The sequence below is a fragment of the Falco peregrinus genome, chromosome 7 (genome assembly GCF_023634155.1).
Source record: "Falco peregrinus isolate bFalPer1 chromosome 7, bFalPer1.pri, whole genome shotgun sequence".
Classification (NCBI taxonomy): Eukaryota; Metazoa; Chordata; class Aves; order Falconiformes; family Falconidae; genus Falco; species Falco peregrinus.
In genome coordinates this window covers 53,590,342-53,615,732 of record NC_073727.1, presented here as the reverse complement: position 1 = coordinate 53,615,732, position 25,391 = coordinate 53,590,342, and the positions used below count along the sequence as shown (strand labels likewise).

At 45.2% G+C, this 25,391-nt stretch overlaps 1 protein-coding gene across 2 annotated transcripts in view; it reads left to right on the top strand.

The window, feature by feature from the left end:
- The window catches only part of FRMD1 (FERM domain containing 1), a 43,041-nt gene that overhangs the window by 5,456 nt on the left and 12,194 nt on the right, over positions 1-25,391 (top strand). For both annotated transcript variants that reach the window (XM_055811169.1, XM_055811168.1), the window contains exons 2-6: positions 5,084-5,248; positions 10,821-10,911; positions 20,067-20,146; positions 22,267-22,343; positions 23,986-24,172. In XM_055811169.1, coding sequence (XP_055667144.1) covers positions 5,153-5,248; positions 10,821-10,911; positions 20,067-20,146; positions 22,267-22,343; positions 23,986-24,172 — 531 coding nt within the window. In that variant the 5' untranslated portion in view covers positions 5,084-5,152. The remainder of the gene's footprint in view (positions 1-5,083; positions 5,249-10,820; positions 10,912-20,066; positions 20,147-22,266; positions 22,344-23,985; positions 24,173-25,391) is intronic.

Sequence of the window (25,391 nt, the reverse complement as noted above, 5' to 3'; positions counted from 1 at the left end):
AAGTAAGAGCTGTGTCTAATCCTGCGATGAAGACTAACGAGAAAGCATTTTCCTCTCTATTGTAAAACTCAGCATCACCAGGGAGTGCTGCTTGTACGGGAAGAAAGGAAAAAGGATGTTCCTTCATATGGAAGACCAATGCTCAGAGACTTCCTTGTCTGTCTCAAGGCTACAGGTGACAGCTAAGTTTGCTAGGGCTCTGCAGCCCTGGAGTTTTTGGAGGCATCTCCCATTGTACCTTTTGAAAATTCTAAAGGAATGGTGGGAACCAGGCCTACATTCCACCCCTGTGAGAGGATGGCACTCAAATCTAACAGGTGATGCTAGCAGATGGAGGAGGCCTGCTGCAGTTGCATCTCCCACGTTTGTGGACTGAAAATCAGTTGCCTTTGCTGCAAGTGTTGCATCTGTCCTGTAGCCAAGCTGCATCATTTCTGGGATCCAGTCCTTCAGAGCACCCAAGTGTCTGGGAGGTGTCTTGGTATTCCTCATTCGATGGCTTTCAGTAGGGGCTTCCTACAGAGTAGTGCTGTGTTTGAAGGCAGGTGTATATTCTATGTCAAAAGCATTGTGTGGACACCAAATTCAGTACCTTGCCTCCTTATGGCATCCTTGCTTTGAATGTGTTGTGCAGGTCCTGGAGTGATGCCAAGGCAGATATGTTGGAAAAGTCAGTGTGCTGGGAATTCGCTGCAGGACATGACCTAGTTGTCCTGGCTGTTGGTTGCAGGTGGCACTTTTCACATCATCTGCAGCTGTGACATAAAGCTATTTAGCATCAATCTTGTTTTCTGCCCTGACAAGCAACTATTTTTCCCCTCTCTCCTGGTTGATGCGTCTTTCCAGAGAAATTTTCATCATCTCTGGGGGTAGTCAAAGGAGGTGGGTAGGGTCTTAAAGTTGCTATGAAAGGCTAATATATTCCATTGTTACATCTTTTACTTGCTCAGAGTCTTTATTACTCTGTTTTGCAGATAATACTGGTGCCCTACAGTGTGCCTCTGAGAGGACAAAAATACCTGGAAGGTGAAGGGGGGGGTCACAGTTTTAAGGCTGCATTTCATCACTGGTATGAGGCAGCCCAAGTGTGGGTTGCAGCCGAAGGCAGATCTGTTTCCAGGCAGTTTTTCTGTCTGTCTTGCTGCAGGACTGCCTTGATTAAAGCTGTGTAAGCTGATTGTGAAACTGTAGCCTAAGAGTCTAGTTGTCTTAGAAGACTAAGACGTCTCTGGATAATGTCTGGAAAATGTTAAGAAGAGTCTTACTGTTTCTAGACAGTTTTTGATGGGACTCCATAGGGCCACTCTGGGAAGATCTTATCAGGAAGATGCTTAATGCTCGTTTTCCGGCAGCTCTAGCAAAACCAGCTTTCCTATGATGTTATGTTTCCAGGTGTTCTTGAGAGAAGCACAGATTTACCTGGGCTTTTTTCTCAGTAGAGGGAGGAGTTTGTTCAGTTTTGCTGCTTTGAGTTTATAAGCAATTGCTCATTCCTCTGTTTGCTTTATCCCCTTGAGATGTGCTTGTGGCAGTACCTAGAGGCTGAAATCAGGATTAGGACCCAATTCACCATGGTTCCACCAACTGATGTGTAAAATACAGTGGCACTCATAAGGCTGTGCAAACTCCTCACATGCTGTCTGGATGAGCCCTGCTTCTAGACAGGCTGGCTGTAGCGTGGCCCCAAATTCAGCGGTGGCTGGCCATCTTTGTGCCATTGTGTATATGGGCTGAGTGAGGTGGTCTACGTAGCTGTCCTGCTGATACCCAAAGCAAACGATCTCCTTCCTCCTCTTCATCCTCCCCCCTTGCAGGGCTCTGCCACTCATCCCTCTCCCTGGGGCAAACCTCAGCAATTCCTACTTTGACCGAGCAAGTGCTGAGGTTTGGGTCTGGTGCTGGGAAGCAGCTCGAGGAGCTGTGGGGAGAGAAGGGGAAGATTAGGGTTTTTCTTAATTAGTTTTTATGGCCATGTTTGAGTTGTTTAATCAGAGGAGTCTTGAAATTAATGACAGGCGTGTTTTCCAAAGCTCCGCTGTGTGTGTGTTTAGGTAAAATAAACAGTGCTAAATAAGTTGTGCCACCACTCTGGGCACTAATAAGCCTCCTGACTGATACAAGAAGAATACAAATAAACAGCGCCTTTGACTATTTCATTGATAGACTGCTGGGCCTTTGACCAAGCAATTACATCTCAAAATGCACTTCTCCAGGAGCTAAAACATGAAGTGATGTTATTTACAAAAAACCACACACCCAAGCAACAAAAACAACCAACCTATAGGGTGTCCCAGAGGCTGATGATTGACTTCAGCTTTTATTAATTCATCTGTGGTGCATTTGCTGGAGCTTTTAGGGTTTAATTGAGGTTAAGAGGTTGGAATCTGTGGTAAACAAAAGAATGGCATATGGGCAGTCTGAAATTGTGTATGTGTAAGTAAGAGCATTCCTTCTGGCCACTTGTTTTCATTGGGCAGTTACTCTTGGCTCACAACTTTTTTTTTTTTTAAAGGTGTACACTTGCAGGTCTAGCAAGTTAATGATTCATTATGTTTTATCACATCCTGATGTACTTCTAAAGAAGAGAAGGCTGAGCTGTGCTTGTGTTTGACCTCCCCCTGCAGATTAAGAATGTTGCTTCTTTAACCTCTTACCTGCTGTGGCAGGGTCCATAAGCTTATTTGTTGTAAAACAAGAAGAAAAACACCTTCTCCCCCTCCTTTCTCACTTCCTTGCTCTCAGGGTCCACAGTTCTCTTAAAAACTGAAATGGACAAAGCGGGTGTGAGACCAGTGGAAAAGCTTTCCCAAAGCTTTGTTTTATAGAGGCTGTAGGGAACTGGGAATCAATTTCTTCAGTTATCCACAGAAAATTGTGTGCACATGTTTTTCACGGTTGCTTCTGTGTCCTATTTTCAGTTCTGTTAGGAGATGCATTAATGTCTTTGCTGGATATGATCTCCCCTGGTGAGTGGGAATGTGTACCAGCCAGTGCAGCAGTTTGACAATTAAGACAAACCTGCTTGTGTTGGAAAGCTTGAGCTCATACTCCGAGCTCTTTATGCTGTTGATAAAGTTTATGGTGCATATGACATCAGCTGGCAATAATAATGGTGACCTGCTGCCCTCGAGTCATTCTGTAGACATTTGTAATTTATATACAGCTGGTAGTAGTGTGTAGCCTGAAGCCTAGGAGAGCTCATTGGTCTAATTATATCGACAAGAGAGGACAAATCAGAGTGTTTCTCTTAAAGCTTCTATTAAATGAAATATTAACCTGTCCAAGGAAGTCAAATGTGATTTTTCTGCTTGCTTATAATTTAGAGCAATCTTCTTGTTAAAACTCCTAGTTCTCGTGTAATTAAATTATGATTTTGGAAAAAAGTCGTAATAATAGTCTTTAATAACCTTCTCTTTTCATTAATACAATAAATGCAATGTTTGTGTTCTTATGGTGCTCTACATAAAGAACTTGTATAAAAAAATGCTTTATTAAGAATCATGGTGTATGCTGGTGCAGGGAAGGAGGTGCATGGAACAACTTTTGTACTTGCAAAAGGACACTTACAGATCTTTTTCCTGTATTTATAAAAAAAAAAAAAAGTCTTGAGCACAGTGGAAGGGAGAGGGGTAAATCCAAGTACTTTGTACTGTGCTTTTTCCCATGACACTTTGCTTTTCCCATCTCCCACACAAGAGTTTGATTCCATTGTAGTTTTCCCCTAAAACAGGAAAAACATGATTTTAAATACAAAATGTTTTTAAAACTTACATGTAATGCACATATACATGTGTACATACATATATATGTACGTGTGTTAACCTCGCGTGACCTGCTTCCTGGTTGCTTATGATCCGTTGTCCTCAAATCCATTTTGGAGGGCAAAGGTAAACCCTGTACATCCCTTCACAGCCCGTCCCCTGACGGTGGGCTGTGGCGTGGGCAGTGGGAGAGGGTAGTGCTGCCAGAGCCAGTGTGTTTGGCTGCCAGTGCTTGGGTACGTGCCCATCCCCAGGGGCATGGGGGGGCTTTGTGGGCAGGCACCAGCCAGCAGCACCTCTGTTACTGTGCTGGTGATGAGTGTCTGGGTGCTGCTGGTGGAAGGGAGTCATGCTGGGGTGACTTTGAGGTAGCCAGGGTTTGACTTGCATCAAATCTTGCACAGGGATGGAGTGGACTCCATAACTGCTTGGTATCTTGCTGGTTGAGGTCTCTGCCAGCTTTCATCCCTAACCTATCCTCAAGGAGCCTCTCCCATTCCCAGCAGTTTTGTTAGGTGCCCCAGGATGCTTCCCTGTCCTGGAGAGCATCAGAGCTGAGAGGGTTGTAAATAAAATGTCACAAGTTGCTGAGGAAACTGTCTAACCCAGCTATAACGCGCAAATGATGTTGGCTACTGTGCTTTTGGGTGTGAACTGAATTTTTGTCTCTATTTCTGTTACGATAATAACTTCAGCTCTAAGGTGCTTCTGCAGCTTGGGCTCAGTCCTTGCGAGGAGGCTGGCAGTGCTTCTGACAAAAAGTACGATACAGCAGCTCAGCCTTGTGAGTTTATGCACTTCTACCTCTTTCTCTGAGTTGAGGTATAGAGGATTTGGGGCAGTGGTTTCCCAGGGTCTGGGGGTGGGGTGAGGCAGAAAGACTGCTCAGATGAAGCCCTCTGCACTGACAGGTGCCTGCTGACAACTCATTGTAATCTCTGCTTTGGGTGAGAGCGTGGTACCTGGCTGAAGGATGGGACGCTCCCCCCTCTCTTGTGGGCGTTTTCAGGAAGCAGTCCAAGGTGGCATCTGTCTTATCACTGAACGTGTATCTTGAAACCTTGACTTTGGTTTGTTATTCTAGGGAGACCTCATCACTCTGTGGCGCTCTCCTGGGGCTCACAAGGTGTTTAAAGGCTGACTTTGCCTGGCTTGTGCTGTGATGCTGGTGGAAATGTTGGCCATGGTGCTGTGAAATGGATGAGTTGTGTTTTGTTGTTTTTTAAAAACAGCAAGGAGGAAAACATCCTGTCAAATGTGTGCCACAGGCTGCTCCCAGTGCTGGCAGGAGTGTGGCACTGATGCTTTCACCTTCTTGACAGGTGCGTGGGATGAAGGGAGCCTGATACCTGCCCAGAGAGGAGACGCTGGCCCCCGCGGAGCTGCCTACCATGAGCAGGGTGCTGCTGGCGGGCAGGATGCAGCCGGAGAGCCGGAGCGTCTGTGTCTTTCTGCCCACCCGGGAGCAGCTCAGCCTAGCCGTCGGGGTGAGTGGCCAGGAGGGAGGCTGGGAGGTCGCTGCATGGTGGCTTCAGTTGAGTTTTGTTAGCTCCCATTGTTCTCCCAAAAGCCTGGTGCTGGTCTGCTGACCAAAAGGCTATTAGCCAGCTTAAGGTAATTGGTGCACCATTTTCTAATTGGGCAGCTTCAACTCATTTGCGGAGTTCCTTAAAAGTCCCAGTTGTGTTTTTGGACAGGGGTCCCCTCTGTTCTTTTTCTGTTGTTGTTTCCTTTTTTATTCTAAGTGCTTTTGCCACTGATGATAATACATAATTTTTTTTAAAATTGATCCTGAAATGCCTTGATGACTTAGCAAGCGTGCCCAACACACGACCGTTTGCTCTGGCGTTTTAGCTATTTCAGGTTTTGATAGTCTGCAGATCCCTTCAAAGACTCTAAGGCAGAGTAAACAGCCATTGAGGGTAGCATTTTTTCCCTCTTTTGAGTACTTGTACCCACAAGAAATAGAAGTAAGTTGTTTCGTTTCTTTGATCTTCGCTTCAAATGCCTAAGAATGTGTGCACGGGTGACAGCAGAGCCACGTCAGCTGGCAGCCCATTGTGGCATGCTGTCCACCATGGCACGGTGCCTCTTCGTGCAACGCCAGCTGCTCCTTGAACTTGTGAGAAACTGAGCTGACAGAGGCACTTCATGTTCAGATGACAAACTACCCTCAAAGATAAGCGCTGTCTTGTGAGCATGTGGTGCACTCCTTGTGGGCTGGGGAGGTTTTGTTTTGTTTTGGGTGGGGGTTTTTGCCCCCTCTGGGATGGTGATGGGGAGAAGACAGTTGAGGTGAACTGGTATTTGAAGCACTGGATAGAACCGGTGGTTTTTGAAACTATGCATGCTAATCTTCAAAATCCATGTAGGAATTTTCCTACCTGCTGTGCCCAAGTGTGGCATTGTTAACTGAAACGGCCATCAGGGCTGGATGGAACAAGGCTTAACAGCGAAATCTGGGGTGCTCTGCTTCTAGGTTACCTGTTCGAACTCAGCCCATCTACTGCCCCAGAAGGCTTTTGCAATCTTCTGGCTATTGTGCAAGCCACAAAATGATGATTTAATTAAGTACTTGGCGGCAGGTGTGCAGGCCTGGGTAATGGTCTGTTGCGGCTGACCCTAAATATCACTTTCTTATAGTTTTTATCAGGGAAGCTAAAGATCTGAGATAACAGAGCCTGCCCTGCCACCGGGAAGGTGCAGACTGGTGTGCAGGAGGGCAGTGTGCTGGCAGGGCTGATGCCATCACTGCTGCCTGCTGTGCTCATGCCTGAGTGGGGCACACGGCTCTGACACCACTGGGTCACGCTCCACCATATTAAGTTTAGGCAGCACTTAAACCATATGGTAAATCTTGGATACCTGCAGTTTATCCTAAAAATCATAGAATCATTCAGGAAAAGACCCTGAAGATCATGAAGTTCAACCATAAAGCTGACACTGCCAAGCCCACCACAAAACCGTGTTGCCAAGTGCCACATCTGCATATCTTTTAAATACCTCCAGGTTATTTAATAAGCATAAGAAATGGTCTTTAGCACTGAGAGCTTGCAGGGATGGAGGGAAGGCTCTGTGTCCCCCCCATTCCTGCCTGCTGCCCCTCCACAGATTTGGGAGCCTTGAGCATCACCACCTTGCCCCACGCAGGGGTCCCTGCTACAAGACCCCAGATGCTTTCCCTCCTCACTTCTGCCCCTTGCTTTGATGGCTGTGGAGTTGTGAAAACATGTACGTGGAGGTGCCTCCGTGTGAAAGGGAATAGCTGCGTGGGCCAAAACATGAGACCTCAGTGCATAGTTGTGTCCTAATTGCATAGAGTGTGAAACATGACCTGTTACAGCTGGGCAAGTCAGCAAAACCAGCTTTTCATTTGGCTTCAGTCTTTACCACAACACCCCTTCAAAACAACAACAGAAATTAAGATTTCACAGCTGGAGAGAGCTTTTTTTTTTTAAAGGAACATCAAGGCAATTTTCTAGTGATGTTGGTAGAACCCAAATTTAATTAGCCCAACCACATATGATACTTTGTTCATTTATTAGAATAATAATGCCACTACTTAAGATTTCCAAAGCCTTTTTACCTCTTCAGTGTGGAATGCAAATACTAAACAAGCAGGCAGCTCAGTGAGGTAGGTAGGAATAGTTATCCTTTCAGCAGAATAAATTATAGATCCTTCTCATGATAAGCACAGTGTTTATGCAGGTAATTCCTTTCTCTCCCATCCCATAAATTCCACCCTTCCAGATAAGAGTTTACCTATATGTGTTTTATGTGGTCACATGTAGATTGAAGCCTGCTCTTTAAAATTGATTTGTCTTGTGCCCTTCACAGATAATGCTGCTGGAGAGAAAAGCAGGAGCCATTTTAAAGTCTCTTCCTCATAATCGGGTATCTCTTAATTAACTTTGATGTCCACCTGTCTGGATATATAGATGAATTCGAGGGGTTGGTGTGGAGGAAAATCTGTCCTCCTCACATTCACGGTTGGTCCCAGGAAAAGCAAAACAGTGAGGAGAGCTAGTGGGTGCTGCAGCTCACTAGCTGCCCTGAGGATGACGAGGTGAAGTGGAAAGTTTCTGCTGGGGAGAATAGACATTGGAGCACAGAGTAAAGCAGTCGGCTGTGCTCCAGGCTGCCGCAGGAAGGAGATGGCATGTGAGTACCAGGCAGCTTAAGCAGGATGTCAGTGAGAATGGTGCAACTAAAAATTGTGTCAATTGCACCAAAGATCTTGGAGTGGTATCTAATTTATTTAGTTTTTTAATCTGCTGGCATCGTGGCTTATCTCCCTGATAGTTTTGAACCTGTTGATCAATATCAACTGGTTTTTATGACTGAGTTTCTGGAGATTTTCTGGGGTGGTAGTAGCTGAATAAAGGAGAGACCCCGATGCTAGCCAAGGTCTGGCTGCCAACGAGGGCAGCAGGGCAAGCAGCCATGCTACCTGCGTTTGGGCAGTTTAGAAGCAGCCACAGCAGATGTTGCTCCTTGTCTAGCTGCTGGAGAAAGAGTGGGAGCATGAGCAGAAGTTTTTGTAGGGGAGGAAGTCTGGTGAGGTCCTGTGTGTTGGCAAATGGCAAGCATAGGTCTGAACTTTTTCAGTTGTTCTGGAGGCAAGAGAGCTGATGTTTTAAAGCATATGGACCAAGAAAAATAGAGATAGGTAACTCATACACATTAATATCTGCACAGAGAATGACCCTGGAGTAGCAGTTACCTTCTGTAAACTTGCGGTTGACTTCATTTTGGACTGAATTTAATGTGTCAAGAAGCACTGAGTCTGACATGGGGCAAATCTGAGTATCAGTGGAAAGAATGATTCATAGTGTCTGGGATGGAGCTTGGCACAGGAGCCGTATGCAAAGGGAGGAGAGGCCAAAGAGAAGTGCACAGATGAAAAATGCAAAGGGAAATGCTGATTGCTTTGAGCAGGAGCAGGGAACAACGATTGCAAGTGTAATCGGTATTGCACAGCCTTGAAGGCTGGGAGTAAAACTTGATCCAGAAGGGAAGTGCCAAAATGAGAATGGACAAGGTGGTAGCACACATACCTGCTGTGCAAGAAGTCTGATTAAATCAGTGCTTTAGAGCTCAGTGTCACAAAACGTGGAAGTGCTCAGTTCCTTAGATCTATGTATCTTAAAGCAGGTTTTTGTTCCCTTAGGTGTGAAAGCATGTCACTTACAAAATTCATCTAATCGTAAGGCTTTATTACATAGAGCCCTGTGCTGCCAGTGACTCTTGTATGCACATAACCATTTTGGCTAGGGGTAGGTCACCTTTTCCTTAGTGAGTCCTCCCAGGTAGGAGAACATGGTCAGAGTTTGCTTCCTTGAGAAAGGAGACAGACCTGTGCCCAGCTTTCCCTTCCAGCTGCTTGTTCTTGGCAGCTGAGCAAATACTGCATTAGGCAAGGGTGAAGTCTCATGCACAGACATTTATAATAAGACCCAGATGCGGTATTGGGTCTTATCAGAACTGTGCACTGCCTCCTCCCCTCCCAAAGCATATATATGCATGTGAGTATGTATTGGTGTAGTGCAGGCTTCAAAGCTCCCCATAAAGCAGTAGTGAGTGGCTGGCTAGTAATGCCTTGTCAAGCAGAAGAAAATGGGTACTTAAATAACTCCTGTTTCCCATTGTCCATGTCTAGTGACATGGTACATCCTGGGGCAGAGCACAGCCAGTTTCTGGGGAGTGTGGCACACCTGCACTAAAAGGGTTTGAAGAATTACCGTGGCGATTAGTTTGATGGCAGTGATTAGGTTATAGGAGAGTTCAGTAGTCGACTTCTGTCCTATCACCCTTTGCCGCTGTGAAGATCGTGCTACACTGTGCCCCCTCAGGCAGGCCCACCATCCAGCAGTGGCTTAATGAAATTCAGAGGTTTTGGCCCATTTTGCCACTGCAGCTGGCTGCGCCCTGGGCTGAGCTGAGCTGAGGTGGTCCGTCAGTGTTGTTTGGCTCTCCCCATCCGCTCTTGCTCAGAACTCCTTCCCCGGTGCCTCTGAGGGCTGAGGTTTTTGTTTGGGCCTGGAGTTGTCTGTGCTGCTGGGGTGGTGCAATGGGGCAGGGGGCAATGAAGCTGTAGGTGGTGGGACATTTAATGGGGGAATCTTCTGATCATAGTACACATCCAGGTCTGCACGTGCAGGTAGCCAGAATTACGCTCTTGCTGGGGTAGCCTGTGCTTTTAGCAGCCCTGCTAGAAAAGTGCACTCAGTAGCTGTGCTGCTGTGCCACAGCTCTCTTGCCCTGTGCTCTTGCCAATGCTTGCAACTACTCCCCAGCCTCTGGTCCCCTGCAGGAGCATGTGCTGGCAGCTCTGCCTTCCCAGTGCGTGCACAGTGTTATGGGAGGCAAAGGTACTGGGAGGTGTCAGTATGGCACGGAAACAGGCAAGAGCTTACAGGCTGTAGTGACAGCTTCAGAAGATGAAGGTGTTAGTTGCTGTGTGACCAGAAGTCAGCAGGGGACAGAACAAGCTCTTCTGTGTGGGATACAGAGCAACCTCATCTCTAACCCTGAGCTATTTCTGCTCAGACCAAGCAGTCTTGAGTTTGTTTGTGTACTTTTGTTTTTAGTACTTCTGAATGAAAGTTTTCTTTTGTTTTTGTGGGTTTTTTTTTCCTCTTAACCTCAAAAAAAAAATAATCTGCAAATAGTGTTTTCATTTCTGTAATTACAAACACACTTTTTGTAAGAGCACCTGTAAATAGCCTGGTCAGTACTGCACAAAACTAGGGCTCCAGCAGTGCCCCAAATTCCTACACAAAGTTGCCAATAGATAGGAAACTGAATTCGTGGCTTACTGAGCTGAGCCACTTTGCACTGTGAAGGAAGGAGAATGACATGTTGATTTTTATTCTGTGATAACAGCAATAATACTGAAAACAAAGTTTGTTCTGTGGGTTGGTTGGAGTTGTTTTGGTTTGGGTTTTTTTTGTGTATGCGTGCTATGGTACTGAAGAACGTATTGGCCAATATAAAGAAGGGGAATTGCTCCATCCAGGTATGAGCCATCGGTAATGTTGGATTGGTTGTTTCTTTCAGGTTAAAGCCACTGGACAGGAGCTCTTTCAGCAAGTTTGTGATTTAGTGAAGATTAAAGAGCCTCACTTCTTTGGCCTCAGCATTGTTAAAAGTAAGCAAACTCAATGCATGGAACAAATGTCTTGGCAAACGTCCATAGGCCCACTTGTGTATTTACAGTGCGTGCATATATACACAGCGGCCGTGCCTGCGGGGAGTTTGATTGTAATAAGGTCACAAAGTATGTAGATTATGCACAGTCTTCTTGGAGCTCTTTTGATCTTCGGTATGTGGGCAGACAAATTGGGAGAAGGGGGGGGCTTTTGTTCTCCACCTTTGTTCCACCTCTTTGTGGGGTTTTCTTTCTCTCCTGTAGCTGAACTGCTAGCCAACATACTTGTCACTGAATTCAAAACTGTCAGCAGTTGAACAGGAGGTGAGTTTTCGAAGGAATTTGGAGCTGAAAGTGTTACTTGTCTTCTGAAGTCACAAGCAAAGAATGTGGCATGAGAGGCAGGAAACTCAAATGGTGGGACTAAGTGTGTAAGTGGAGGACACTGGGGTTTGGAATATTGCATGAGAAATACAAAACTTCTTAGTCTGTGTGTTGAAGTCCAGTCTGCTTGGTCCTATGGCATAGTATTGACTAGGGAACAGTGTAAAATGATGCCTTAAAGGAGCAAACTTGTATGAGATACTACATTTCTAGGATGGTGTGTGCATTGGCACCCTCCCCACAACTCTTGGTAATTAGATAGGGATCTGTTGTCCTCCTTATTCTGCCTCTCCCCGTTTCCAAAAGTGTGGGAAGGATTTTGCTTGCCTCCTGAATTTTTCTCAAGTGTGTTATTATTTAGTACTGTGACTCTAGATACTGTTTCATTGAAATGAGTATAGTCTTTTATGAGTCCTCCTAAATAAGGTTTCTTTGGCCTCCTTATGAGTATGTGGGATATTCTTTAAGTTTACTTGTCTCATTTGCTTTCTGTTTTCATTCTCTAGGAACTTTTGCTTTTTTTGAGCACAGCACTCAAAAGACCAATGTAAGCTACTTATGTCTGTAAGGTTTGTAGAGTCTCCAGGAGATTCCATCAATCTAACTAAACCGGTGGCTAACAAATATATCTGTCTCTAAACCAGTGCAGGTTTTTTTAATGTGAAGAAGACCTGAATGCTCTTAACTTTTTTTTACAACTGTGTTCCTGTGAGTTCCCCCCCCCCCCCCCCCCCTTTTTATTTTAATACCAACTTTTGCCTGTTCCAGTTAGAGGACATCTTGGGTGAAACTGGAGCTCCTGTCCTCCACTGTAAGATGGGGCAATTTCATTCCCGTTTTCTTTGAATTAGTTGCTCTTCTGTTCTCCTTGTTTCTTTCACTTTTTTCCCCTTCATATGTATCTTGCTTCATTTTGTCTGAACCCTGCTTTTTCCTTCTCTCCCATCTTTTGCAGAGCAGTTTCCTTCACCTTGTCAAGTACAGGGGCTCTGGCCCCATAATACTCTTACTGTGCCAGATGCCTTCCAGCCTGTTGGAAACACAGTGTAACTACCTCAACCCAAAGGGCATAGTAGAGCTGTGCTGGCTAGACCTTAAAGTATATTACCCATAGGTTTAAACATAAGCAGCCTTCTCTCTTCACAAAAGTGTTCTTCCTTTTTAGAGCAGCTAATTCTTCCCAAAACTCTTAGAAAAATGTCAAGGAAAAGAGCTGCAGGAGCCCAGTAGCCTGAATTAACTGTTTGCTTCCCCTTCCCTGACTATTTCTCACTCTTGCTTGCTGTAGCTCAGTTCGTAAAGCTGCTTAATTGAAGGCTCCTCATGCTCACCCTGGCTCCTCCTGACAGCCACCTCCCTATGTCACCCAGGTAGGTGTCAGGATTTTGGATGAGAAGGTTGTTTTTTGGTTTTTTTTGTTTGTGCCTGTTTAAGAAACTCTTGGGGCCAGACAACAGAAAAGTGTCAGCAGTGAGCTTCTCAGCCTGAATGGCAGTAGCCACCAGGAAGGCTGCAGCCCTGCTCTTAGAGGGAGCAAACCTGGTGTGTTACTGCTGCTTCTGGTCCCTACCTTTAGTCTGAAAGTCCAGTATCCTGCTGACTGGAGTCTTGTGGGGTGGATTTTAGGGGTTTCTTTATTTTGTTTTTAAAATAGATCCAGGTCTATTACTGTAGAGCTGTAGCAAGGGAGATCTTTTGTCTTCTGTTCCCCAGCTTAATTTCCCCCCCACCTTGTTTTGGCCAATAGACTGGTGATCCATCTCCCTTGCTGCCAGTGGTGAGGTCTTGCTTCTATTGCAAATGTAGCACTCTGCATCTCTGGCATTTGGAAGTAGCCTTTAAGGCATTGCCTTCTTTTCAGGGATTTTTGGTTTCATGGCAAGCTATCATCTCAAGAGGCCTGGCTAAGTTTTGCATTGCCCAGGGGTGTCTTGTGGGTACTTAAGTAAACTGCCTTGGCCATGCAGCAAGTCGGTGTATGTCCTGCAGAGGCTGTGAAGGGAAGGTGTGAGGCGGGTCTATGAGGCAGAGGCGAGTTAGATGTCTGAAAACTGGAGAGGAAGCCTTTGCATTTCAGACCGAAGTATTCCTCTTCTGCATCATGCTTTTACCTCTGTGCTGCAGCTCTAAGTTGTCATTTTTTAAGAAACCACTGCCCTGTTTTAATAAGGGTATATTTTCCGGTTTCTTAATGTGTATTTATTTTTGGTGATTTGATGTTGCCGCACGCAAACCAAGGTATTCTAATCTTTATGCATCCATTACCTTGCGGCTAATTTGTCAACAAAACTCTGTCAGCAGTGGCAAGAGAATGAAAATGAAAGGATTTCTACAGAACTGTAACCAATCACACTGGGTGGATTATCTGGATTAGGAGCCCATTTGACCTGCAGACGTTGTACAGATACACTAATGCTCAGTTGGTCTCATAGTAAGTATGTGTGTGAGGGGGAGAGGTTGGGGTCCTTAATCATAAACAGAAATTTAACCCCTAAGTGTGGCAAAAATGAAAACAGCACCACAAAGCACTATACAAACTGACAACCATGAATGCTGTGAGATCTAAGCTGTAGTCTTGGAGCATGTCTCCCAGCATTCGTTGCCTAAATTTGTTGCCTTTACCTCTGACTTATAGATGCTGAGGGCAAGGTTCAGGATTTAAGGTAACAGTAATGGCGGCAGGACAGAATTTTTCAACCCTTTCGCGCTCAAGCTTTTTTTATTCTCAGGATGAAAGCCACTTCAACCAACTATATTTGGGGGGAGGAGGAAAGCTGGTGTCTATAAGAAGCTTTGAAAACTGAGTTCAGGAGCGTATGTTAATGGGAGGCCACGGCAGCACAAAGCTTGTGATGTGTTGCTCTTCTGGTTTTGTCACAGATCATCAAGCAAGCTATACCTTGTGTGCTGCTGAAGTGCATTTTTACCTTGTAGTTTGTGCAGTGAAAGACCCTGGAACCCTGTCAGGTTCAAGGTGGCTCCATAGGCTTCAGCAGCTGGGTCTTACATTGCAGCTCCTCCTGCAGGGTCAACCTTATCTGGTGCCCTGCAGGAGGTTTCCCTCTTGTTGTCAGAAAGTGTATGCAGCCGCACAATTTGGTCTTCTGAAAGAAAACTGGTTGCCAGCAGACAAAGAACAGCCAGGCCTTCTTTGTTGTTATAACTCAGATTCCTTCGATCCTGAATCTTGGCCTTCTTTCTAGGAGCAAACCTTGCTTGGCCCGAGCAGATGAAAGCCTTCGATTCGGAAGGAGCAAGCTTGCAGCTCCTACGCCTTGCCTCTGTCTCTCTGCGTCCTCTTATCAATTTGTCAGGCTGGCTTTCTAGCAAAACCAAATCCCTTTGCTTCAGTTTCTCTCTCTCAAGGATCATCCTTCAGTTATTACAGCTATGGCTGTTCCCCTTGCCAGACCCATGCCTCCCAGCACAGGCTTAGCAAGGGGCTTGGTGGCTGACTCTGCCACGACCACTCTGCCTCTGGTTAACTCTTCTGCATCTGTGTGTCCTCTGAAGTTCATAGATGGAATACACTACCATGTTACATTTAGATTAGGTGGATATCTGTTGTAACAAAGGGCCTTTTAAGAAGACAAATGACAACAGAAATTCTCCAGACTACCCCCTGATTACTAGATCCCAGTCTTTCCCTGTTACCCCTGCTTCTGCCTCTCCTTCCCTAAATCTGCTTGGATAGTTGCATCTCCCTTCTGAATTTCTTCTGTACTAACCTAAGATACAGCTCTAATTATAATGGTGTTGATACCTCAGCGTGAGTTAAATGCACTGTAAGAAGAACATGCAGAAGTATGCCACCTTGAGAGAATTGCAGCGGGTTCAGGTGTTCAAAAAGTATATAATACTCCTTGGAAGTACTTGGGTGCTCTCTTACTTGTGTGCTCTCTTCCTAGGAAGGCATTTTTTTGCCTGCACCTGCTGTCAGCTGTTTCTCCTTCAGCATCAGTACAACAGCCAGCCAAGTGCTTTCCTGCCTGAGAATTCCAAGGAGTTTGTTCGCTCCTGTGCGAGAAGTGCTGGAAACGGTTCTGCAGCTCTTCTTGTGCAGAAGAATCCCTTGCAACACTGTTGGAAGTGCAAAGATCTTTGCCTGAGCATGCCTTGTTACTAACTGTAAGGTGCCAACATAAAATTCCTGCAGTACCTACCCATCATCAGGAATGACTCAGCCTTTATCTCGGTCTTCAGACCTCAACACCTCCTCTGGGCTTCTTGATATTGCCTCTTTTCATTCTTCCCCTCCATGTACCTTCTGTCTGTCCCAGGACCTCCTTTGTTTTACTCCCAGCCTCTGTTGTGGTTCTTCCCTTCTTCGCTTGGGATATGTGTACTTTCCAGCTAATGCTAAAACCCAAGGTTGTTCTAGACCCCTTAGTAAACTAATCAACCAGGTACTGAAAAATGGGCAAGGTTTCCTTCTGTCGGCTTGAAAGGTAACACCAAGAGCATCAAGAAGTTATGCAGAGATGGTGGGAGCAGATGCCATGTTCCCAGTGACATTCCCAGGTCACCAGCACTTGGAAGCTTAGGGAGCTCCCCATGCGAGAGGAGTGTGTAGCCAGCTGTTCTTCAATAAACAAAAAAAATCCGTGTTGGTGTTGAGGGAAGCTAAACAGGTTGTGTGAGGTCTACAGCACGTGAGGTATTTTGGAGTGCTTTTTTGTCTTTTAAGCTTTAGCTCTCCCCTGGCCTCAGCATCTCTCTGTTCTGTTCCCAGTCTCTTTCTTGTTGCCTTTCAAGGGAAATAGTGGTGTTGCCATAAGGCTTCTTGCAGCATCTGAGAAGCACTATAGCAAAGAATAATTTTGCCCCCTTCTCTTTAAGACAGAAATGCTTGCTATGTGGAAGTTTGGCTTTACATTACTTCACATTTTATTTGAATCCTAATCTTCTGGACTGTCTAAATAGTTATAATATTAAAATATACTTGACTCAAGCAAGGTAGTTTATGGGACGTTCCTGGCTGTCAACGGGGCCTGAGCTCTGCCTCTTGGTAGGACAGGACTTACCTCTGTTGAATTTCTCGGTGCTCCTAGCCCAAAACGAGCACAGGAGAACAGGTTATTGGTGTTCACCATTACTTACCTTTCATAAAAAATGAAATGGAGAGGCACTGGTTAATAAAAAATAATGGGTTTTGGAGTAACAACTCAGAACTGATTTGACCCTGTATTACAGTCATAACTTTCTATTCCCATATTCCCTGCAGTGTAAATAATGCCTATTGTAATTCTGCATCACTTACTGGAACTGTGTCACTTTTTTTCTGACTGGAGACCTGGCCCACTATTTTTTTATTTTTTTTATTTTTTGCAACAATGCACATCCTGTATTGCTTAAATACGTTAACGTGCTAAGCTAATTTTGAAGAGTAGGAGCGCTTGAGTATTTGCATTTCTGGTGACTGCCTAATTTGAAGTGAGGTTTTATAGCATAAACCTTCCATTTCACGTGAGGGTTCTTAAAAGCTGTAATTGGGAGAAATGTGGAAATTGTATTATTGCAAGCTGGCTGGCTGGTCAGGTATGTTTCTTGGGAATGCAGTGCAGTGGTGTCATGCCAGGTATGGTATCTGGATGGATGGATCCCACATACATATGAGGGAACCTTTTAAGAGAAGCTGATATGATATATATGATATATTTTTAAGCTCACTGACAGTGCTGAGGTGAGATTAACAAATGCAGTGTCAGTAGCTGCAGGTGGATGGGTGCGTATCTGCATGCATACATGCTTCTAAGCAATCTTCTTAGTACCTTTCAGTTGTCCTTCAGCTGAGGCCAGTGAACCAATGACAATTTGTACCTGCTGAGTATCCAGCCCTGTTTGGATCCACAGATCAGACACTTCTTCCCTGGAGAGGTGCCCATCTGTGCATTTCTATACTGTCCTTTACAGCACTGCTCTGAGGTGCTGTGATTTGGTGCTCTCATATCTGTTAGAGGTGCTTGGTTTCAAACCAGAGGCTTTTAGCATCTGGCAAAAAATTGCCAAGTTTCACCACTAATCCAGCTGAAGGAAAATAAAATCCCAAAACACAGCCCACATAGGGCTGGGGAGGGAAATACCTCTTTGTTTTTGTAGATGGAGGTTTACACTCAGGTTGACATTCCAGCAATATTAACTTCATTAAGGCAGGAATGCAGTGCTGCATTCTTGCAGGGGAGGGAGGATGTTGGGCTGGGGAAGAGTGGGACCCCCAGGGAGAGCTGATGCATCAGGGTGTCCTCCTCCTTCAGCCTTATTTATTCTTGAGGTTTATGTATACCTCTCAGTAGGCATGATAATGACCTGCAGTCCTCAGGCTTGGCATCTGGGCTCTCCCAGAGTCATCTCTCTAAGCTAATTAATACAACAGATAAATAGGGGCTGTGGAGTGTGGGTAACAAACGGCTTTACTACAGTGGAACTGCTCTGTCATCCTTTTTCTCTTTCTGTCCCAGTATCCATGTGTGATGTGATGGCTCAAGGTATGTGCTTGCTGTTGCCATCTTTTCCTCGTGGCTGAGTGATAATTCATGTGTTCCCGTAAACACTTCTAAGCATGGGATCATTCCTGGACAAGAAGGGAAAACTGACCCCACAGCTTGTTACAGCCATGCGGGTTCCCTGCTGTCTTTACAAGTGGCAGCTAAGCACAGTGGTGCTGGCAGAACCCATACAGGCCGTGGTGGCACACCCCAGTCCCACTGCAGGAACCCCTGCTGGAGTGAGTGCCCTGCCCTGGGGCTGCCGAAGCCCAGGCTGGGTGCTGTGCTTCTGTTACCCACTCCTGTCGCTTGCTGGGCAATTGATTCCTAAATGAGCTTTTACTTAACTTTTTAAGAAAAGCTTTAGAGACGCTTATCAGCTTGGCAGCTGACAAAAGTCCGAGAGATGGACCAAACCCATCTCTCACCGACTAGGATTTCTATCAACCTTTTCAAGGCAGCGTTATCTGATCTTAGTGGACTTAGAGAAGCAAGGACTGGGGGGTCAGCAGAGCCTGCCAGCCACTCTGTCTTACAGGCATAAGTGAAGGTGCAGGTACAAGATGCAGTCTCTGTGATGCTAAAACATATTCCTCTCCTCCTCAAAATAGCAAAACAACTGCTATATCACCTTGTGTACTACAGCACTTAAGTTTCCACCACTAAAATTTTCAGGATTTCTGCACTTTTCAGCAGTGCTGTTAAATACTGTGCTGTATATGTATGTGACACTTCAAGCAATGTGGTACACAGTATTGTAATTACATTAAAAGTACAGCTGCAATCAGTACAGTGCAGGAAAGATCCTCTTTACTGTCTTCAGTGTTATTGGTATTTTACACAAGGCTTCCTGTTAGCGTGGTGTGTGGACCAATTCTGGCTCGCCTGAGGTATGGTTTCTTTCGCTTGACGTGGGAGCTGAAGGAGGTGGTGATGGGGGTGGTGGTTTGCTTCCTTGTTTTTTAAAAGCTTGTAAAGGAAGTATTTGCTGTATCTGCCCCTGCAAGGAACTGAAATATTCTGGGAGGATGGCTGCGAGGTAGCTCAGACCCCCCCTGGATACCTGGTCTACCACTGGCCCCAGCCAGTCCTTCACCTGTTGTATAGAGACGAGTGCAGGCTCTCGTTTGGTTGTAAACCTCCATTAGGAAATTTTTACCTCTATTCTCCCTTTCCTTTCTCTTTTTTTTTTTTTTTTTTCCTCAAACATCAGAAAGTAAAAGTCAAAGCTTAGAAGTCTGGACTGGTCTTCAGCAGCAGAAGGTTGTTTTGTGAAGGTGTTGGGTTTTGTTGGTCATGTCCGTGTCCCCCCCCCCCCCCCTTTTTTCCCTGCTCCTTTGATTTCTAAGGAACAACCTCTTCAACTTGGCAGTTATGTCACCTGTGAAAACACTTTCCTCGGCAAGAACAAAGAGTAGAGGGACTGGTCAGGTGAATGTGCTCAGCTGGCATTGCTGCCGAAGTCTGAAACGCCCATCAGATATTTTTTTTTTTTAAGAGACTTGAGAAGGCTCAGAAAAAAATATTTCACTTCTTAAATTTGGATTTGATAATTGGTAAGCAGTGTTACAGAACAATGGCTTTGAAAGCAGCACAAAGCTCTTTCAAGATGATGTGCTGTTCAGGCTGTCTCTTGTTCATCCTCACCTGGGTGGAAAGTCCTGGTCCTTTGAGGCAGGCCAGGTTTCCCTTCTTTTCATTCATCTTTTTGCTCTATGAAAGAATCTGGGTGTGAGCAGGAGACGCCAGACCTTACGGGGAGAGCATTTGGGTTTGCTTGTCTTCCTTCTCACCATTTCGGAGGATCCCATTCATATGTGGAGGATGAAACCTGTCAGATACCTGACTGTCCACTTGCTTATGCCATGCTGGACAATGGTGCTACGTGACAGCAGAATGGAAGTTTAGGTAGGGCTTGCTTGTTTAATAGTAATAAAAAACTGAATCCACTAAACTGACAGTGCAATTAACTTGGTAAGATGATGTTTGCCTTCTGTTAGTGGCTTCTTATAAAGCAAGAATTCTGCATTTCTGGCTAAGGTGTTTGGGAAGCTTTAGTTCAGCATACCTTGAATCAAGGCATAGCTGACCTTCCTTCCGTACTGTCTGGAGCAGTACACATACTTAAGAGGTTCGGTGCCCTCTCTTTTCCCTGCTCTGTCTATCCCTGGTCAGCTTTGTGTTGAAGTGTGTTGTTTGGAAACAATTTGTATAGTCATCTAAGTATTTAATTAATAAGAATTTCTGAATCTTTAACATTAAATGCTTTTTCCTCTTGTTTTTCAGATAATGAATATGTTTTTATAGACCTGGAACAGAAGCTTAGCAAATACTTTTCAAAGGAATGGAAAAAAGAGACCACCAAAGTAAGACAACTGTTTAATTCCAGAGGCTACTTCTTTAGTAGTGGACTACACAGTGAAATAAAGCTCTTAAACTAGATCTGTAAAGCATTTCTTAAAGATGGTCTGCAGAATGCTGTTCAGTAGCGAGATGCAGTGACTTGTGCATGGCTGCACAATTAATTAAAAGAGCAAAACCAGCCCCTTGCACAACTTTACCTGAGCAGTTGTAGCCACATGGTTGCTGTTTAACCACTACAGGAGTGGAAAAGGTCAGTTGGTCAGTCTTCCTTTTGAACTTAGCCAAACCCATGAACAGTCTGGAGAGGTCATTGTTGTCCTTGAGCAGAACAGCCTAAAACGACCTTTTGTGACTTGAACCTTCCCTGGGAGAGGGCTGGAGCTGTGACTCTTCAGTGCGAAAGGACAGTGGGGCAAGAGGAAGGATGTTTTGTTCTAGAAGATCCTTAGTTCTTTAAGGCTAGCCAGCTCTGTCAAGAGAGAGAAAAGGAAAAGCTGTGTGAAATAAAGACAAGCCTATGTAATTGTTTAGTGCTGGTCATTCAGACATGATAGTGCCTGTTTGTGCGTGTCATTATTAGAGGAGCTGCAGTCTAGAACAAAGTATAGTATGCAATTACATCCAAGTATCTTGATTAGCTCATTATGACTTTTTCCACCTTCCTTAAGGGTTTTCTTTTGCAGAGTAGGCACGCTTTCCATTTCTACTGCTTAGAGAAGTTTGCAGATGACTAGTGAAGTTTGGGGATCTCTTATCCTATACTGCTTCTCCCAGACAAGTGAGGGTTACTTCAAAGACAGCCGCCAGTCATGCGGGGCGGCTGTCTGTCCAGCCAGTGAGGGTTTCCCGAGGCAAGTGTTTCTTTCTGGTCACAGCAGGATGGGGTATGCTTTGCGGCTGCTTTGAGGCTGGATTCTTGTAAGACTTCTTCAGTCAGGGTAAGTGTCAAACCTCTGGTGTGAGGTGAATCATAAAAGGCTGAAAGAGTTGCTATTGGCAGTACTGAAATCTGAGAGGAGTTGGGATATTGGACTGGCTTAGCAGACAGGGGTTTAATTCTTATGAAGTGGTTTCAGGTGGAAAGCCCAGTCCAGCTGATAAAATAGGACTGTGAGTAAGCTGCAGAAATAAAATGTAAATATTTGCATGGTGATCAAGAAGTTGCTGTCTGCATCAGATGTGCACAGCATTGTCCCAGTGAGATGGGTCTGACCAGCAAAGCCTTGGAACTGCCTTTGTGAGCAAAGTTACCTGTATGAACATTAGAGAAGCAAGTGGCAAAGTAGGGAAGATGAGAGAATAAGCTAGTAAGATAACATGTTCCTTTTTTCCTTCTTTTTTTTTCCTCCTGTTTAAACAAGTCTGTAAGTCTGAAAGGTAGGCTGTAGTTGAAACAACAACAGAACTCATGCTGGCTTGCTTCTAACAGACAGCTTCGGTGTGAAGCAGACATAAATGTCTCCGTTTGGTCTGTGGCTGCAGGAAGGTGTGAATAACTAAACATTAGCCCTGCCAAGCAAAAGGCAAGGAGTTAATATCAGGCTGGTGCACCTCAGCCTTGGGCAGTAAATGCTGAACGCGGCAGCTCGTGTGTCCCTGCTGAGTGATGTGGTGAGTGATGTGGTGCGGTGCAGAGGGAGCTGGTTACTCCCAGGTGTGCCCTGGCACCACCACAGCCGTGCCAGTGTGGCACGCTGCCCTGCCGCCTTGCCTGCTGCTTTGAGGGAGGCTGTGTTAAACTTGCTGCGTTCAGCACTAATGCGTCTGCGGTGCTGCCAGGTGCTGAGCTAGGTAACTGGGCCAGGCTGGGCATCCCCAGGCTACACTGGGATGCTTTCATACCTGCTTATACTCACCATCTAAAATCTTCTGCCCTCCCTAGGATGTTTTGCCATTCAGCCTGTCTTAAATGTTTCATGGTGCCTCGTTGTTGTGAGACTGAGAAGTCAGATTCCTTACACCCCCACCCCCTCCTAAAACTTGCCAAGAGCTAAAAGGAGAAAATTAAAAGCAGTATGGGGAGTGAGCTTGGGAGAAGAGTACATTACTAGACAGGGTAACCAGGATTTTGGATGCTGAACTTTATTGAACTTGTCTTCCACCACCTTCCCTTCTGCTCTAGGGAACAGAGAAATTCAGCCCTCCTTTTGTTGCGTTCTTTAGAGTACAATACTACGTAGAAAATGGAAGAGTAATAAGGTAAGATCCTTTCTGCGGTAGTTGCTGTATTTTGAATTATTCACTGTGTTCTCAAAAGGCAAGAAAGATAATGTTTCATTAAGCTCATCTTTGATCTCACAGAAATAAGCTTAAAAAAATCCCCTTGGTTTTGTTTAAGACCTTCACAGACTTCCTCACTCGACTATGAATGTTTTCCCCCTGAATCGTACTCCTTATCCCCAGGAAAATTGTGACTGCTTTTCCATCTGTGTTTAGAGAGCAGGCTGAATGACAACAATGTCAAAATTAACTCTCTTTTGCTTGCATTTTTTGGTTGTGTGAAAAACATCAGATGGCTATACAAAAAAGCACTGTTTATACACCAGAGCACATACTAATAACTTCAGATCTGTTTTCTGATCTGAGCAGTGCTTGCTGTCATCTGCCCCTGGAAATGGGCTTTTGTAAATGGACAAAAGACATTACTTCATAAGTCTCTTTTGAGTTTTGCATTTGTAGTCCATTCACATGGAATATGAGCTGTACTTAAAACACCACCAGTTTTACCCATGGTACAGAACAAAGGATGAGGTAGTTAAAAATGAACAACTGACAGAGTTAATTTGCATCAGCAGTTCTGGCGTGGCTGTGACCCCTGGGCAAGCCAAGAGCTGGGATCGTTTGGGTGGATTAAAATCTTTACCAAATTTTTGGCATTTGTTCTCATCTCAGACAAAGCTTGGTGGTTTTTTTTGTTTTTCTCTCTTCATATTCTTTAATTTTGGATACAGAGGAGTCTTTCTTCTGGAGTCTGTTTGGCTGTTAAGTGTGTTTTATTTAGATTTGCTTGTAGGTACAAAGGGAGATTGCATAGCATTCTACCACCCCCGATGTACATATCCTTTAGTGTCACAAGCAACTTTCTCTTGCCCTAGTAATTTGAGAGGTTTGTGGAGCCGTGCAGAGGTAATTACATGGCCCCTTCAAACTATACGCACACATTTTTATGAGCAGACTGTAGTGTCCAGCACCTCATCTATATGTACCTGTCGGCAGCCTGCTTCCCATGAGCTCTTACAGCGGGGCGGTATGTGGGTTATCGACGCTGTGTGATAGTTATGCCTTATCAGACTACCTCTGTTTTAGCAGCTTGAGGAAGAAGACAAAAACAAGCCCAAGGCTCCTGTGTCTTTTAATCTACCTTGAAGGGAATAAGCTGTTGAAAAGTACCTTGAGCCTAAGGCAAAGTGAAATTGGAAAAGCAGTGCCAGGTTTAGAGGGGAAAGGAGGACAGGTGTGCAAGAAACAGGACTGGGATTCAAGGGAGTTGACTCTCCCGACTGCTACGGGCTTTCCAGAAAAACAGAAGTGCTTGATGTAGTCAGTCTCCAAAACAGGTGTGACATGATTTTTCTTTCATCTACTTTCTGCCTTAACTTCTTAGATCTTACGCTCCTCAGGACAGAAGCTACCATTTCCCATGTTTGTACAACACTTAATGGGAGGAGACCTTGATCTTGGCTTGATGCTCCCTACACACACACAACTGTATCAGGGTGGCGTTTGCACACGTCAGGGATGTCAAAGTTTAATCCCTCCTCTTAGAAGGAGGATGTGTTTGAGGGGCCTTATCTCAGCCTGAACTTTCTTCTTCAAGTAAATTTGCCTTTGTGTCTTGCAGCGATAAGGTGGCACGGCAGCTCTATTACTGCCATCTCAAAGAGCAAGTACTTATGTCTCGGTGCAACCACAAAGAAGAAATCTACTTCTTGCTGGCTGCCTACAGCTTACAGGCAGACTTGGGCAACTACAGGGAGAAGGTCCATGCTGGCAAATATTTTGAACCTCAGGCTTACTTCCCGCAATGGGTAAGTCTTGGGGGATCTTTCTGTCAACAGATTGCATGCACAGCAGGAGCTATGTCAAGGTGGTACCTAACTGCAGGCACGCAATTTCCCCAGCTCCCACTGCAATGATTCAGTGATCAGGCAGTGGTAAAGCATCACCCTGAATTTCCCTCAGGAGATATCTCCTCTCTTTCCACTGGATGCAGGTGCCTGTTCCTCCTGGGCTCACTCATCAGTGAGGTGGGTGGTGTGTACCCTTCCTTGGTGAGGGAATGTGTTGGTATCAGATGAGTAACTCTGACTGTGGCTGTGTAATTCTTCTGTGGCTTAAAGGATTGTGTATTTGCAGTGGTGTATCAGCCAGATCTGCACAACCTAAGCTCTACAGAAAACCTCAGGGCTGCGAAGCCAAGTCCATTGCCCTTTGTTCCCATTTCTTTAATGCCTACCTCTGGGATGGATAGACCCAAACCCTAAGGGGTAGTACTGCTGTGCGGTGCCTCTGGTGCTTTCTTTGTCATTAATCTCTGGGTTAACTGCAGTAAGAGAAGAGGGAAGGGCCTGGAAATGGATTTGCATGTTTTGTTTATAAGCATGTGCACATGGGCTTGTGCCCTTCAAGTCTTACAAACAGCTTAGAAAGCCAAGAGTTGGTTTAGTTGTCAAATGAAGGCAGATCAGCTAAGACTCTGTCAGAGCTGGTTACCTGCAGAGAGTACTCCTCTTGTGGTAAAATGGCAAGAAAACTGTTGATAAACACACTAGAGTCCATAAAAACAGAAAGGGAAGATAGCTTTGCTACAGACACATCACTGTAATGTCTGATGTCTGCTGGAGGGACCTGGACGGACCCTCCTCTGCAAACTGATTTAATTTTGGAGCCCCCTTTTCCTCTGACATTGGATTTTAGCCCAGATCATGTCTTGGGGTAGCTGTCAAAAAACCCAGATGCCTCTGGTAGTTGGTCACTTGTCTCTGGGTGAGTTGTCTCCCCTGAAAGGTGGCACTGTCCCTTGCTTTGGGGAGAAGGTTCAGAGCAGTGACAAGGGTTGCACTGGGGAGGCAAGGCTGGTAGTCTCCTTTATGTATGAGTCCCAGCCTGCCTGCCTTGCTGTGCAGAAATGCACCTTGCTCCCAGACAACAGGCCTTCATCCCATGCTATTCCTTGTTACGGGGCACCTGGCAGGAGGTGGCTAACAAAGGGCTGGAAAAGGTGGGTCTCACGCTGCTCTTTCTGGG